This window comes from Artibeus jamaicensis, unplaced genomic scaffold (assembly GCF_021234435.1).
Source record: "Artibeus jamaicensis isolate MK-2021 breed Jamaican fruit bat unplaced genomic scaffold, CSHL_Jam_final contig_252, whole genome shotgun sequence".
Classification (NCBI taxonomy): domain Eukaryota; kingdom Metazoa; phylum Chordata; class Mammalia; order Chiroptera; family Phyllostomidae; genus Artibeus; species Artibeus jamaicensis.
Window position 1 is genome coordinate 3,701,084 of NW_026521538.1, and position 15,063 is coordinate 3,716,146.

A 15,063-nucleotide genomic window follows, 5' to 3' on the forward strand; every position below is an offset into this window, starting at 1 on the left:
TCGCCCAGACTGCCAGCCCTACCAAACCACTTGCACACACAACCCCAAATGCTTCCTGTTCTCTCTCACCTCTACATCTTTGCCTGGAACGTTTCCCCTCCTCCCTTCATCTAGTTAGCTCATCTTCCAGGTGTCACCCAGTTGTCACTTCTTCCAAAAGCCTGCCCCCAGTCACCCAAGGCAAGGCTGGGTATTCTTATGTTCTCCAAACAAGTATTCAAGGTTTATCCTGTGATATTTCTTGGCATTTTACCTTGTCTATCTTCTTCTCCAGACAATAAGCTCCCTGAGGGCTAGGATGGTTTTATGTATCATCACCACCACCCCCCCCCCCCCCCAGACACTAAAGGGTTTTACTGAATGAATGACATAAGGATAATAGATGCAAGTTTCATAAATTCAGATTTCTAATCTGTGCACTGAAGAAGTTGCTAATAACTACTGGTATCCCCCAAAAGGAACAGATTGACCCACAAAGCACAGCTAAAGCCACTTCCCTGGAAATCTGGGAGCAGAGCCTAAGTGTTTACCAGGCAGGGAGCATCCTTAGGAAATGGCAGGTTGGAGTACATGCTCTCTGCTCCTGTCCTATCTGCAGGATGGCAGGCACAGTGAGCTTCATTCCTGGGGACAAAAGACCTGGGCTGGGACCCCAGTTTTGCACTGACTGTGACACCCTAAGCAAATCATAGCTTCTATAAGCTTTGCTTACTTATAGAATAGGTACCCACACTGCCTACTTCTCAGATGCTGAGAACCGGTGAGATCATGGATGCTAAAGTACTTGTAAAAGCCTTGTAACCAAATGATATTCTTATTTACTGCATAATCTCCAGGACTTGCAGCCTCACTAAATAACTAGCTTTGCAATGACATCAGAAAACATAACTGTAGCTTTGCAACGACATCAGAAAACAAAGTGCCACTCGGGAAGTTTCATGGTTGCAGGCAGAGCTGAGAATTAGAAGGGAGATCGACCTTTCCTGTGCTGCCCCAGGGAAAAGGCGGTAGTGGGATAGGAGCACCTCTTTAGCCAGGATCCGTCAAAGGCCCATTGTTGCTGCCATCAGGGAGTCCTTAGAGCCTAATTACTAAAACAAGGGGAGGAGGGCCCCAGTGTCTTAAATCACCATGAAAACAGCAGAAGCAAAAACCACAGACATATGCAGTAGACCTTCCCCTTGTTGGGCCCCTTGATTTATGCTTAAAGTCAAGAATAGTCCACAGCATTTCACTTCCCCTTTGGCAAAACAAACCCAATAAAACCATTTAATTTAAAGGCTTTTTATTAGGAACCAGGGGAATGAGCTGCTTATCCCTCTATAACAGTCTAGAGCAGGTCATCAGGCCCAGGATGGACAGAGGTTGTCAAAGGTGCTGTGGTGTGCTTTGCTGCATTTGCTTAGGGCCTGGAAGGAAAGGTGGCAGCAACGGAGGTTGGCAGGAACTGGTGTTAGCCAGAACACCAACAGCCTGGGGAGAGCCTTCTACCTTCCTTCCAACTCCACTCCAGGCTAGAGCATGCCAGGAGAGAGCGTGTGGCTGGAGTGGGCAGGGCACAGCAGTATCATCTGAACCCCTGGTTTCACTCGGTGCTACTTCACTTGCCTGCCCTCCACTCTTCTTGCCGTTTAGTGATTAGGTATTTGAAGAACTCATACACAGACCATGCAATGGCTGTGGAGGGGATCTGGTAAATTACTCTAGCTTGCACCCCTCGGAAGTAGGCGGTCACCCCGCCTACTTGATATACCGTCCTGAAGGCACTAGCCATGCCCGTAATATGTCCTGTGAAGTTTGAGTTCAAAGCCAGGGATTCCTGGGTGTTGAGCAGTGTTTTGCAAACGTCCAGTGGGGTTGTGACAGCGGCAGCTACAGCTCCTGCACAGGCTCCGGAGAAGACGTGGGAGCTGGGGTTGTACCGTCTCTGGGGGTTAAAGTGCTCCTGCAGGAATTCGTAGGTCATGAAGTGAATGGCTTGGAAGGGAACGTTCATGGTCAGCTGGGTGGTGTAGCTGCGGTAGAAGGCCCCGGCCCCTTCATTGTGCCACACTGCCCGCACACAGTCTGTCACCCGGTGGTAAGGTGAGTTGTACATCTGCATCCTTTGCTTGACCACTGCCGATGCCATCAAGAAGGGAGACGTGGGGACAGCAACCGACCAATGAGCAAGTGTCCAGATTCAGAGTTCCAAGTCAGCGGATCAGCCAATGGAATGGAGACAGAAAAAAAATGTGAGTGAGCTGTCAGCCTGATAAATCAAGATTTCTCTTTTTTGACAGAAGGGAATCAGAGAGGGTTGGTAAAAAGACAAGAAATAATGGACCTACTTTAGATAGTAGAAACCCAACTGGATTTCTTTAAAATGAACTAAATATCACATAAGATAAAGGGTTTCCTCGAAACAAGTACCTATGATTAAATCATTAACTTTTTGTAAATTCCAAAACAAGAAATGACTCAGTGGCATGAACATAATAATGAACACAGAGCCCTAACAATCTCAACCTCCAGGTACTAAGAGCGCATGACTCTTAAGACATAAGGACAGTTACAGGAGTGCTACCAAAAAGAAAACAAAATTCTTAGGCAAGGAAAGTGTGGCTTTCGTTTCCAAACATCTCCTACTCCCTCAAGTGGATGCCATGGTAAGAGCTCTGCGGATCCTCACTCTGGTGTTGGCCCTTTCCACTCTACGGCCTTGCCCAGACAGGCCAAGAACTGGAAGTTAAGGACCATGGCAATTACGCTATCCCTTCATATTTGTCTGAGTACCTCATCATCCAACTAAACTGCCAACATCCAAGCCGCAATGCAGGGACTGAACTCCACAATTTACCCTTTCATTCCTATCTCAACTATCTTCATTCCAACAAGGCAGCGTTTTCAAATGTTAAAATCCATCTTCATCTATTTGAAGTGAAATAATCTGCTCATATTTCAGGTGAGATCAATTCCACTGCAAAGGGGACTTCCAAGAAGGTCCAGGAACAAGCCAAGTAGAGCCGTATCTTTTCCAGGGAAGCCACAAAGACGAATGAAATCTCAGTTGAATATGCTATCTGTCCAAGGGGCTCCTCCTAAATTCAGACATGGGCGGAGCGCCATCTAGTGGTAAGACAGGGTAATGTGGCAGGATTTCCCTCAGAAACTCAGCTTTCTGCAAACCAGAAATAAAGGAAAAGCCCAGACAGGGAGATGCAGCTGCCCACAGAGGGAAAGGCTGAGGAATCGTTACCTTCAGCTGGATTCATGGCTGCATCATGAAGTAATGTTGCTACACACCCAGCTGCACCTGCAAAGGAGAAAACAACTGCCACATGTAAGGCCTGGAGAGGGTGACATTCACTGAGGCCCCGTACTGAAGGGAAGTGGCTGTGCTAAACCGCAAGGGAGGGATGCTAAGAGCCAGCTCAAAACTTGGGAATCCACTACTCCTAAACTCCTGTTCTGAGAAATGAATATATTTGTTCCCAGCAACATAGTATGGTCACCAAAGTGCACTGCACATCTGCAATACTATAAGCAGGAAGAACCAGAGTCCAGCCTTTATCAATTAATTCAGTTCATGCAGACACACTGCGGCCAAGGGATGCCTGCACACCCACTGCCTTCACTGGAGGGAGGACAGCAGGGACAGGTGGCCACATCTGCGCAGAACCTCACCTTCTATCCTGATGCCCCTCGGCTGCCCAGTCCGCCTCCAAACCCTAACATCTGTCCACCTAGACTTCCTCAGGTCTGAACTACCATATTTCTCACCCTCTACTCTCTACACTCACTTTGGTTTTCAGACAATCCTCAATCTCCAGGCTACTACTATTCACTCCTCTACATCCACACAACTTCCAACCCTCTGTTCCCTCTTTTTATATTCGGAAGTCCTTTGGCTCCACCTCCATCCACTTGGAGGACTTGTCACATCCTCAGTGACAGACACTAGTTAGCTGGGGTCCTGAAAAAGTGAGGCAAAGAGCTGGGACTCCATTAGTGTCTCCCCTGGGCAGCTGGGTCACCTCCAATCCTGCCCTGAGGAGCAGGACAGCAGCCAGCTCTCAAATACATATAACAGGGCTAGTTCAACGTGCCTCCACATTACCAGGGTGCTGGAAGTTGATGCCAGTGAGAAGATGAAATCGTTAAGCAGGTTAAGTTAAGGGTGGATATTATAACCCTTCGCTGAGGTGTCCCAAAGGAAGGGTGGGGTTGAAGCAGCCTGTTTTCTGAGAACATCAGGTTTGGAAGTCCCTACCCTGAAACCTGGCCTACCCCAGCCCAAAGCTTCAGCTCTGAAGCATGATGAAACTGCAAAGCATTGGCAACAGCAAAGCCCAAAGAGTCGGGAAAATGGGGGAACCAGCACAGGAAGGCTCAATACCATTGGCAATATGGCTATTGCCCCCAGGATGGATTATATCACTCAATGTCTTTTTTAACTTTTCGTAGCAGGCAAAATAGAGGGCATGGGCAGGCCCCGCGCCTGTTGCTGTGACATTCAGCCCCCGCATGGGCCTCCACAGGCCCTCCGTTCTTATAATCCTCCAGAGGGCCTCCAACACATTGCGATAGCGGGCTGCTGGGTCGGGCTGTAGGCTCTGCATTCGGGTCTGAAATTACAGAAAGAAGAAGTGCAACGTCAGTGATGCCAGTTTCTCACTCAACCTCACCACTCGGGCTTCGGGCACTGGGCAGACCCTTCTTCGTGGAATCAAGCCAGTGAGTGTGCAGGAGTGATGCCTGGCATCCAGTTTTACCTCCTTCTAAATCTATATCTGATCTTCCTAAGACTTGGACCTTTCTTTTTCTAGTCACTTATGTCCCTAAGAACAGAATACCATTATTTTCCTGAGAATATCACCCCTTGGTAAGTGTCCTTGAACTCCACAAAGTGATTTATAGCTTCGGCAATAAATATGAAGCCTGTGTTTCAGAAGTTTCTTTCCTGCCCTTAATAACTCAGACTAAGAATTCTTTATATATAGATTCTATAGTCAAGTATTTATTGTCTACACATACTTGATGCGTTTCTGAAGACTGATCCTGGCTCTGCTTCCCGACCAAATACTACACTGACGAATGAGATGATAATGGCTCATCCTTTGATAAAACTGAGATGACAATCTGACTTTTTCACAGAATTTGGCATTGGCAGCTGGGTCTGTAAGATAGTCTTGGCCAAAGTAGCATTCCTAATAGATGCTCCTCTAATTTCCTGGGAAGAAAGTTTACCCTGAAACTATGAAGGTGGATCTAGTTTCTAAAACTGAAGGGGCTTCCAGATATCTAGACTACATTGACAGAATCCCCAAACTGGCATCAGTGAATAAAATCAGTCTTGGTGAAATACAATCCTTAGAATCTCCAGAGGATTCACAGATTAAAATGAAAGTTTATGGTCAATATTTCTGTTACATGTAATACCATGAATGAACCTCACAGCATAACGTTAAATGAAGTTAAGACACAGGAGTATATACTGTATGATTCCATTTGTATGAGTTTGTCAATATAAGAAGTGTCCAAGCCTGTAGAGAATTTTTATGACTTTATTTGAGCCAAAGTGACAACATATGCAGGGTGCAAGATCTCAAATGCTTTCAGTAGATATTTTGTATGATACTCCTTGACTAAGTTTTATTAAACTTTGGGAAGCGAATCTTATTTGAGACACTACCCCAGTGGGTGTCCGAGGGTATGTCTCCCCATGAAGATCTCTTGTCTATCGATCCACTTTCAGGCTGTGGTGGCATGGGACTAACAATATAAAATCAATATCCAGTGCCTGGAACACAGTAGGCACTTAAGATGTGTTTGTTGAATGAATAAATGTAAGAATGAATTAATATTAACTGTGTCTGCACCAGTTCAAAAAGTAGCAAATCAGCCATTAGTGACCAGTAGGGGGTGACTGACATCCAAGTACAGTTTAAATTCGTGCTTCACTCTTAATCACTGACTGAATCTGCATTTAAAAGCTTGAACCTTCTTGTTGGCCATCTGGACCTGAGTAATGCCTTTTCTCAAGAGCATGGGAGAAAAGAAAACTAACTGGATTAACAAACTAACCAGATTAACAGGTCCTAGTTAGACATAAGCAATCCACATTCCTCTATATTTTTTCCTGCCTGCTACCAACAAAGAATTGGAAGCTTGAAAGACTACTGGAAGTTCAATTGGAAATAAACAGTATCACTTAACACAGTGTAATACATTTGTTTACACCTCTAAAAAAACACCCTCATAAATATCCAATAAAGGGTGTGCTTACTGGTCTTTCACATCACCCAGGGGGTATAAAATCCATCAGATGAGTTATTCAAAGAGACCGTGTCTTTGTTGGCTATGGCTACTCATAGATAAATTGGGCCTTGTGGCTTAATAATTACTTGTCTCTGTAAGTTTGTTCAAAACTGATCTTGTACAGGGACAGTGTTCGGAAATGACACTGTTTTGGCAGACCAGGACGATGCTCTAACGCACTGAGCTACCAGGCCAGGGTCACTGCTTTGCTGGAGTCGACAGTCTAGTTAGCTAACCAGTCTTCAAAGGTCTGGCCTCAGAGGCCTGAAACCCTGCACCCCCAAGAGAAGCCTAGACTAGGTAAATTACTCTGAACATTGTATACACATCTAAATCTAACTCACTGAAAATAAACCGATAGAGAGGACGCAGGCATAAGCTATACCAAATATAAAAATATGGCTCCCCATATGTGTGGGCCAATAAATCTGTATTTTGGAAAAGATGAAATCTAAGGATTAACAGCCTTCAATATAAAAATCTTGGCTTTTAAGAAAAGCCAAATGAACAACAAGTAGGGAGATAAGTGGTTTGGTAAAAGACAGCCACCTTTGAGTCAGAAAACCTGAGTTTAAGCCCGAGCTTGGCTGGGTGTGTGTGGCCCTGGGGCGTCAGTCTCTCTGAGCTTCAACATTCACATCGATGGCATAAGGCTTAGACTGGCTGGCTCACGGGGCAGTTGTGAGGGTTCAAGGAGCTAAGGCATGTAAAAGCCATTGGTAATTTATAAGGTACTAGAAACAAAAGGTTTTTTATTGTATTCAAATACAATTCTCAGAAATACTAGTTCATATCTTAGAATTTACAGATCACGGCAGCATTGTCTCTTGCATGAGTCATTTCACAAATGTGTATGGGCAACTAACTAGTCTTTAACCACTAATAGATCAGGTTTAATGTAGTACTTTTTGTTTTCATTTTAAAATTTCTTTGTGGTTTAATTGTATGTCCAACTACAAATCCGAAGGTCATGTTTAGTAATGAACACTATTACTAAATAGTGTTCATTTAGCGCCTGGCTTGGTTCTGGGAATGTTTTGGGGAGGCTGAATGGAAGGCCTGGGAGTCCGGCTGGGTGCACATCATGACTCTGCCACGCGAACTCTGTGACCTTGGACAAGTTACCTAATTTGCCTCCTTCATCTGTAAAATATTAAAAATGTTGTCTATTTCATGAAGTTGCTTCTAGGATTAAATGAATAAAAACATATAAGGCTGTGAGAGTGCTGGACAAATAAGAACAATTGCAATTTACTGAATATTTATTACCAGCTGCAAGAAAATCAAATAAGCCAACATTTCCATTTCATAACCTTTCATCAAATGTGTACAGGTAGCCATTTACGTCTAGAATTTGGGAAAAAAGTCCCCTGGTTAACTTACCCTGGGAGTAGATTATTTGCTTCACCACTACAGAGCCAAAAAGCAGCACCTTAGTGACAGGTGGGTACTTCACCAGATGATTTTGGAAAAAGTTCCGACTGCTTTGAGTTGCAGAGCATGTATATCTCTATAGATAAAGTCTCGTGCTTGCCTCCAAGGCCCAGAAAAGGAAAACTGGGATTTATTTGGGTTCTCAAATCGCCCTATGACCGTGGAAATAGCAAGGCTATGCTGACTTCCCATGGTCCCTCCCAAGGACATTTTAAGTCAACCTGACCCTGGTAAGTGGCTGGGGGTACACAGGCTTGCAAGCCAAGAACCAATGTCAGTTTTTACTTGCTAACACTGTGATTGCCCTAGAGGCTCCATCACGGACACATCATGCCTCTAGTCTTAGGGAACAGTTGGGCAGCTCTTCCTCTCTACCGCTCATGTATGAAAAGAGGAAGAAAAGCTGCCCAGGGACAAGTTAACTGGAAGACTTCTCTGAAGGAAGAGATCTGAATTTTACTCTCATGCCTGCACAACATACTTACTAACATTAAATCCTACTGGTCTCACCTAGTTCTTCCCTGGTCATTTAAACCCCAGCATTAATGGCACATGAAAATGATTCTTCTAAAATAGCTTTTTCTTTTAAAGACACCTGAGTATTTTTCCCCAAAATGAAAAAGTTGTTTCTTTAATGTAGGGTGTTGAGGCATAAGTAAGTTTTTAAAAATTCCAAAGCTTATGTAAATGAGTAACAACTGTTCTTCCAAAACACTATAGCTAACTTGGAAGGCTAGAAGGGACTCGCAGCAATGCTGTGGTCACGCAAAACATTTCTGGAACTCTTCTTCAGAGATGGTTCCCTTCATGGATTTATCAGCCTCAGGAGTTAATCAGTCTCTTTGCTTTTCGGTCCCACCTTATCTTTGACCCTGATTCTGAATGGTGTCAGGTATTAAAAAATCAGTTTCGTCTTGTCACAGGACAAAGATTTGTCCCATTAAGAATATGTACCCAAATATTCTAGAGGAATTCCTAACAGAGGAATTTGTAAAATGTTTACAGCAACAATAGCACTATGTAAATACATGGAGTAAGGAAATAAGTCTCCTAAGGTAATGAGACACACGTAGAGGGATGAGTTGTAGGGATATTTCTAAGTCAGCTACATTATATTTCTCAAGTTATTAAATAATTGTCATTGTGCTCCTGATCTAGTTTTCATTTGATACCTATCCTGAAATATAGCACCCTCCACCCTGCTCTTCACTCACAGTCTAAGTATAGTGACTTTATTTTGCAGTTAGATCATATTAACTTTTGGATATTTAGCATGAACAATTCAGGCATTCAACCTAGACCTTATTACATAAATGTCTGAATCTTTTTCACATGTAGTTATCCACTTTACATTTCAGTATTGTTAGAACATTAACCATCTTCTTACTTCTCTCTGATGGATTTTACTGTTTATTTCTATTCCCCCCAGCTGACGAGGGCATTTAAAATTCTAATGTCCACTTTAGCCAAGGGCATTTACCACCCTTTCAAAGCATATGGCCCTTGTTATTAGGAGTTACCTTGCAATGTGCTCCTACCAACTCAAATGTCATCCCCAAAGCTTAATGAGCCCCTTCCCCATTACCAATGAAAACATGAGATGGTACTGGAACCAGGGAAAAGCGGAAGAGACAGACTTTGCATTTCCCAAGTTGATACTCTCCTCCTTTTGAATATATAACATTTCCCTAATTTGGGAGGGGGGGAACACGCATTACGGAGCTGACAGGATAGTGTTTAACTATATCCTTAACATGTAAAGGCACCATGAGTCTCTGTCATTATATTTATTCCAAGAGACCCCTTGAATTTACTTCTTAGTTTAGTCCTTACTTTTTTTTTTAGTGGTTGGTACCTTAGCTAGTGCACAACAGTAAGAACTGTCAGGAATAATCTGTTCCTCTCTTCACTCAGCTTTCTTCAGAAGCACCTGACTTCTCCACCCACTAATCAGTCTGCCTGGCTGTGGATGCAATTACTTAATAGATACATGTACCTTCACTGGAATCATGCCCTCACATTGAGCCCATTTCATCTTCACACTTACATCCACTTTCTGACCATGATGCTTCCCTTCCAGGCAACTTTTTCCTTTTTGTCAACTTCAGATGGCTGAAGAAAAAGACGCTATCAGTTCCATCTGTTGATTGGGAACTGATGTGCTCCCTAGTATCCCAGGGAGCGATCCCAATCCCAGCTCAAATTTCATGTTCAGGAAATAGGTGGGGTGTCACTCTTACTGAAGGGAAACCGAAACCTTTTCCTGAACAAATCTTTCCCACGTTATTCCCAATCTGGTTCTCTGAATTACAACTGCACAATGATTTCCAATCACTCACAGGTTTGTTTATTTATTAAGTAAATCTTTTATCTGAGAGAGCATAGATTCTGGTTCCTGCCCCGTCACTTTTAAGGGAAAACACAGCAAGGAGCTTGTAAAAGCACTTGCCCAGAGGATATCTCATGCCCCTGAGGTCTGATTCGTGCCAGTTGGCTTCATCTTAATCAAGTTAGTAGCACTTACCTGTTCTCATCCCATCCCACCCTATTCCTCTTTAGTCCCAGCTGAGATCCAGGGCTTGGGCTGACAGATTTTCGTTCCAGAGTCCCGATTCAGATCTCACTGACGGTTACAAATGGGTCCTGGTTCCCCACTGGGATCAACTCCCTGCCGGGACCTTGCTTGCATGAAGTATCGGTCGAATTGTGTGATGATGGCAGGAACCAGGAAGGAACTCATGTCAGCTCCGGCTCTCGGCCGGGATCCTGGCTCCGGACTGGACCCAGGGGTCGGGTCAGCCCCAGGTCGGGTTCGGAGCCGGTCCAAGTCTCACCTTGACGCAGTCGATGGGGTACATCACGCAGTGCTCCAGAATCCCCGCCACGGCGCCTGCCACCATGTGCGTGGTGACAGTGGCTCCAGCCGGCAGTGCCTCGTAGTCCGGGTCGGAGTCCGGATCCTGTCGTACTGGGGGCCTGCAGGCCCCGGCCTCCCCGCCGCCGGCCCCCCGGCCCACGCCCCGCTGCAGCCACCCGTCCAGCAGCGCCGACTCCCCGGGGCTCCGCCCCGGCCCAGCCGCCGGCCCCCCCGCCACACCGCCAGCACCCCGACCCTCTAACTCCATCCACCCGGGCCAGCTGCGGCGCCCACCCTCGCCGCCGCTGCCGCCGCTGCCCCCCGGCCCCGTTGCGTCTGCCTTAGGCACGGCCCAGAGAGCCCCGGGCCTCCTGCTCCCGCTGGGCCCCCGCGTACACGCCCCCCAACCAGCCATTGGTGCCGCTACCAAACTAGCCCAGCCCCCTTGGTTACGTAAAAAAATTGTGTCTACGGTATTAGTGAAGCTGTCTGTCATTCTTCCGCCCCGCGGCGCTGCTACCACTGAGATCCCACCCCTTCCCCTTTGATCTTGGAAGCTTCTTGTTTATTGGCCACTGATTGGTCCGACCCGTAAAACTTAAGGCTGAACTTTGATAGGCTCAACCACCCTTGATATTCGACCTCGGCCACGTCGGGATCCTATTGGCTACAGAAAAGAGAGCGAAGCGCCGCGGCTTGATAGAGGATGGGTTTGGGCCTCGGTGTGGCGTTTGTGGAGCTCTTGATGCTCCGCGTCGGGTCGCCTTGGGGAGCGGTGCCAGGCCTCAAGGTCGAACTGCTGACTGCTACCGTTAGGACCCACACTCGAGCGCCCGCCCCAGACCCAAGACGCGCGGGCTCTAGACTGAAAGCTCTGTTCCCGCGGGATCTCGGGCTAGCGTGAGGTGAAGCCAGCCTGAGCCGGGCTTCCAGTGGCATGGCCCGCAGATCTGTTCCGGAACCTGTTGCGACATGGGGCGGCTGCCCATTAGACTCCGGTCGGTTCTGGAGTGTTGCCCCCACCACTCCCCGCCCCCCTCCCCCCCCCCCCCCCCGGTCGCGCGCAAACTGACTCCTGAGGGCCCGGTGGTCTTCAGATCCCAGGGCCCCGCACTGAGCTTGCGTCCAAAGTTGCCCAGTAAGCCCCGCAGTTGAATGAATGAGTTCCCGGGGTGTCCGCTAACAATAGGCCCTGTGCTGGGCGGAAAGCTGGAGGCAGGGAAAGGCGATGTCGAAATCGGGCAGTGTGATTCTGAGATGTCAGCAGGTGGAAAGGCCATACTGGAAGCAGCTGCTCAAACAGCGGGGAAAGTACCGACATTATGAGGAAGCTCAGAAGTACAGCTGGTCCCTGACCTGACGCTCAGATGCGAACTCCATCCCCTGGTGGTGATGGTCTTTAAAAGACCACTCCCCTCCCTGGTGGTTCGGCTGGAGTCAGAGCAGCGCTGACTGGTTAAAGAACAGTGCCCCAAATTCCCAGTTTTGAGCAACACCTCCTGAGCCGACACGGTGCACAGGACCTCTGCAGGCTCGGTTGAGTAACGCAGGCACTTTCCCCACTCGGATCTTCCGGGCATCCATTCATTGGAGCGTGTTTGCGCAAGCCTCCACACTGCTTCCCGCCGTCTTTACTACCTAATTTTACTAAGATGATGATGCAATTGTGAACTTTTCATTTTGATTATAGCTTTTTCTTAGATAAATAAGAGGTTTTCCTTTTTCTCTAAATCTTAACCCTTCTCTGGACCTCTAGGTTTTTGTTTTGTTTCTATTTTTTTTTAAACTCATCCATTCTCCCCCTCTTCAGCAGTGGTTATTACTAATCTTTGAGTCTCGACCTTTTGGAAAAGTATGAAGCTACAAAGCCTTGTCTCCCCACCACTTCCCACCCGCTATGCAGGCACAAAATTTCGCATGTGATTTCTGAGTTTGCAGAGTCTCTGAAAGTGACTTGTAGACCCTTAAGGGTCTCTTAATCTCCGGTTAAGAAACCCTCCTCCAGAGCGTGTTCAGTCTTACCACTTCTCTAGTTCATTTCCCTTGGAAATGAATAGGTCTCGAAATGAAACCTACTCATCTTGCTAGAATACTAATTCTCTTTATTCAACTACGAACGATTTATACCTGCTATGTCCTTTCTCTTCTAAAGCTCTACATTGTTATACGTTTCCTCAGTGCTCACAAATGACCTTTCCAAATCTAATGGTCTTTTTCCTTATTCCCATCTTTCTTGATAAAGAGATAACACTTGACCCCTGTTGACCCATCCCTCACTGAAACTTTTTCCTAGCGTCAGGAACCACTCTGTCCTACCTGTCAGACATCTCAGTCGCCTACACCTCTCTACCCACTGAGGGGGAGCATCCTAAAGGTTTAATGCCCTTGTTCATCTTTAATACCTTAGAGAATTTTACCATTCCAAATCTGTTTTCTTCATTACGCCCCTATGTGTATTTCTTTTATTGCATACTTTTTAACTAAAATTTCCACATGAACATTAGGTTAGTCTTTACTGAGTACTAATTTTGTGCCTGAACTACTTGAAGCTGGTAGTACAGGATAGACTCCATGCTGTCATGGAGGGTTTTTTTTTTTCCTTGGCTGGTTACTTGTCATTTATTTTCCACTTGACGCAAGGCACAAGGTTATGGGTTGTCGGGAAGACTGTGTGTGGCTTGGATAGTAAAGAGTGGGGCTCTCTGAACTTCCTTTTTTGTGTTTTGTCATTTTGATACAGAAGAACCCAACTGTTGCTGCTTGTGGCAGCCTGCCTAGTGTATGGAATGTGGTGGGGTTGGGAGAAGGGGAAAGGGGGATTGGAAGAGGGAAGGGCTGAAAAGAGCGTAGGGCCTCTGAAAGTCTGGTGGCTGATGGAGGCCTCTCAGGATGGGCTCCCAGCATTGGCTTTGCTGTGCTCCCTGCCAGGTTGCTTCCTTGTGGCTTCCTGAGGCAGGTCACAGGTGATCACGCTGCTGCTAAGTGCTACTGGGCACTCTAGCACTAGCCATGAACAGGAAAGTGGACTTCCCCAAAAGGAAGCTTGCCCACCAGTGACCTGGGGTGGCATCGGGGTGGTGGAGAATGACTTCCCAGGGCACTAGCACCTACACAGGAACTGTCACTGGAAGTGGAACAAACAGTGCTGGTGGTAGCCGTGGGTGGCACAAGCAAGCCGCTGCAGAGATGGCTGCCCTGCTCTTGCGACCAGTTGTAAACCTGGGCGGCAACCCCTTGAGGGCCTCAGCACATGTTCAAGAATGGGACCAGCTGTGAGCTCGTTCTCAGAGGAGATACACCCAAGGCCGCTCCACAACCGAGACAGGTGGGATCGTGGATCTTATTTTTTAATGGGGAGAAGGAGATAGGCAAATAAAAATATCAGGAACTAAGCCCATAACTGAAATAGGTGTGATAAAATGTGACTGGTTGGCTACATTCGTATGACCAGGAAAGGTCTTTTTGAGGTGATGACATTTAGTATCAAGTTCTTAGTGACAGGTAGGAGCTCATGATGGACCCAGAAGACAGCATTTCAGAAGAATCAGTAGATATAACAACCCTAAGGTGAGAACAGGCTGGTATGTGAAAGTACAGAAAGAAGGCCAGCAAAGCTGGAGCTTGGTGAGTGGGGGGAAGTGACACAAGACAAGGCTGGAAAGGTAGGCAGAGGTGAATATCCACCCTAATTTCTGACTCAGCATGTCCATTCCAATCTCAGTCTTTCCACTCCCACCCCAACTAATTCCTCCAAAAATTTTCCTATTCTACAAGTCTTCCCAATTTGTCTACTAAATCAGACTCTAAAACTGAGAACCTTTTTTGACTACTTCAGAATAATTGTTCTGAAATGTTCCTTTTTTCATGCTCTCCTTTTCCTTCCAATTGATATACTTTCCCAGTATCTGGTCACTTTACATCTATATTGTAATAACTGTGAAATGCCTCCCTACCCCAAGAGTCTTTTAGCTTTGCCAGAATTATGATTCCCCTCCTTCCAGGTATGTGGTAGGATTATTCGTCCCACCTCCTTGAAAATAGGCATGGTCACAGGATTTGCTTTGGCCATTAAAACATAAGACAAACATGAGAGCCAAACAGTAACTTCCCCTGTCACGTGAGTGCTGATGTTCAAATGGGGGAGGCGCCATCAGCCCACTGAGGATGATGAGCAGAGGCCCCTACTTGCCACCTACTTCATTCCAGACGGACTTTTAGTATGCACAAGAAATAAATCTTTGTTATTTTTAAGACAGGAAGATTTTAGGATTATTCCACCCATAGCATAATCTAGCCTACTGCTATAATTCTGTAGGTCCGGCTGGAGACTCAGATTCTGCATTTCCAACAAGCCCCCAAATAATGCCAATGCTGTGAGACCCTGGACCACACTTTGAATAGCAAGGACCTAATCCATTGTGACTGTCTGGTATACCCCTCTCAGTACACCTACACATACTCTATCCGACATC

The 15,063-nt window shown here is 46.3% G+C and overlaps 1 protein-coding gene across 2 annotated transcripts; it reads right to left on the minus strand.

The window, feature by feature from the left end:
- Positions 1–1,268: 1,268 nt before the first annotated feature.
- SLC25A28 (solute carrier family 25 member 28) lies at positions 1,269–10,950 on the minus strand. 2 transcript variants are annotated; one of them, XM_037138994.2, is made up of 4 exons: positions 10,569–10,950; positions 4,379–4,607; positions 3,239–3,295; positions 1,269–2,118 (listed from the first exon to the last, which is right to left on the minus strand). In XM_037138994.2, exons 1-4 carry the CDS (start codon positions 10,857–10,859, stop codon positions 1,601–1,603), a joined length of 1,095 nt encoding a protein of 364 aa, XP_036994889.1. In that variant the 5' UTR covers positions 10,860–10,950; the 3' UTR covers positions 1,269–1,600. The 2 variants fall into 2 exon arrangements, with proteins under 2 accessions (XP_036994889.1, XP_036994890.1); XM_037138995.2 differs by lacking the exon at positions 10,569–10,950 and adding an exon at positions 10,259–10,560.
- Positions 10,951–15,063: the final 4,113 nt, after the last annotated feature.

Coding starts and splice junctions, on each gene's coding strand:
- SLC25A28 (XM_037138994.2), bottom strand. CDS start 10,859: ATGGAGTTAGAGGGTCGGGGTGCTGGCGGTGTGGCGGGGGGGCCGGCG. Junction 4,608..10,568: donor ACCCCATCGACTGCGTCAAG/GTGAGACTTGGA, acceptor CTGTAATTTCAG/ACCCGAATGCAGAGCCTACA. Junction 3,296..4,378: donor CAATAGCCATATTGCCAATG/GTATTGAGCCTT, acceptor TCTCCTTTGCAG/GTGCAGCTGGGTGTGTAGCA.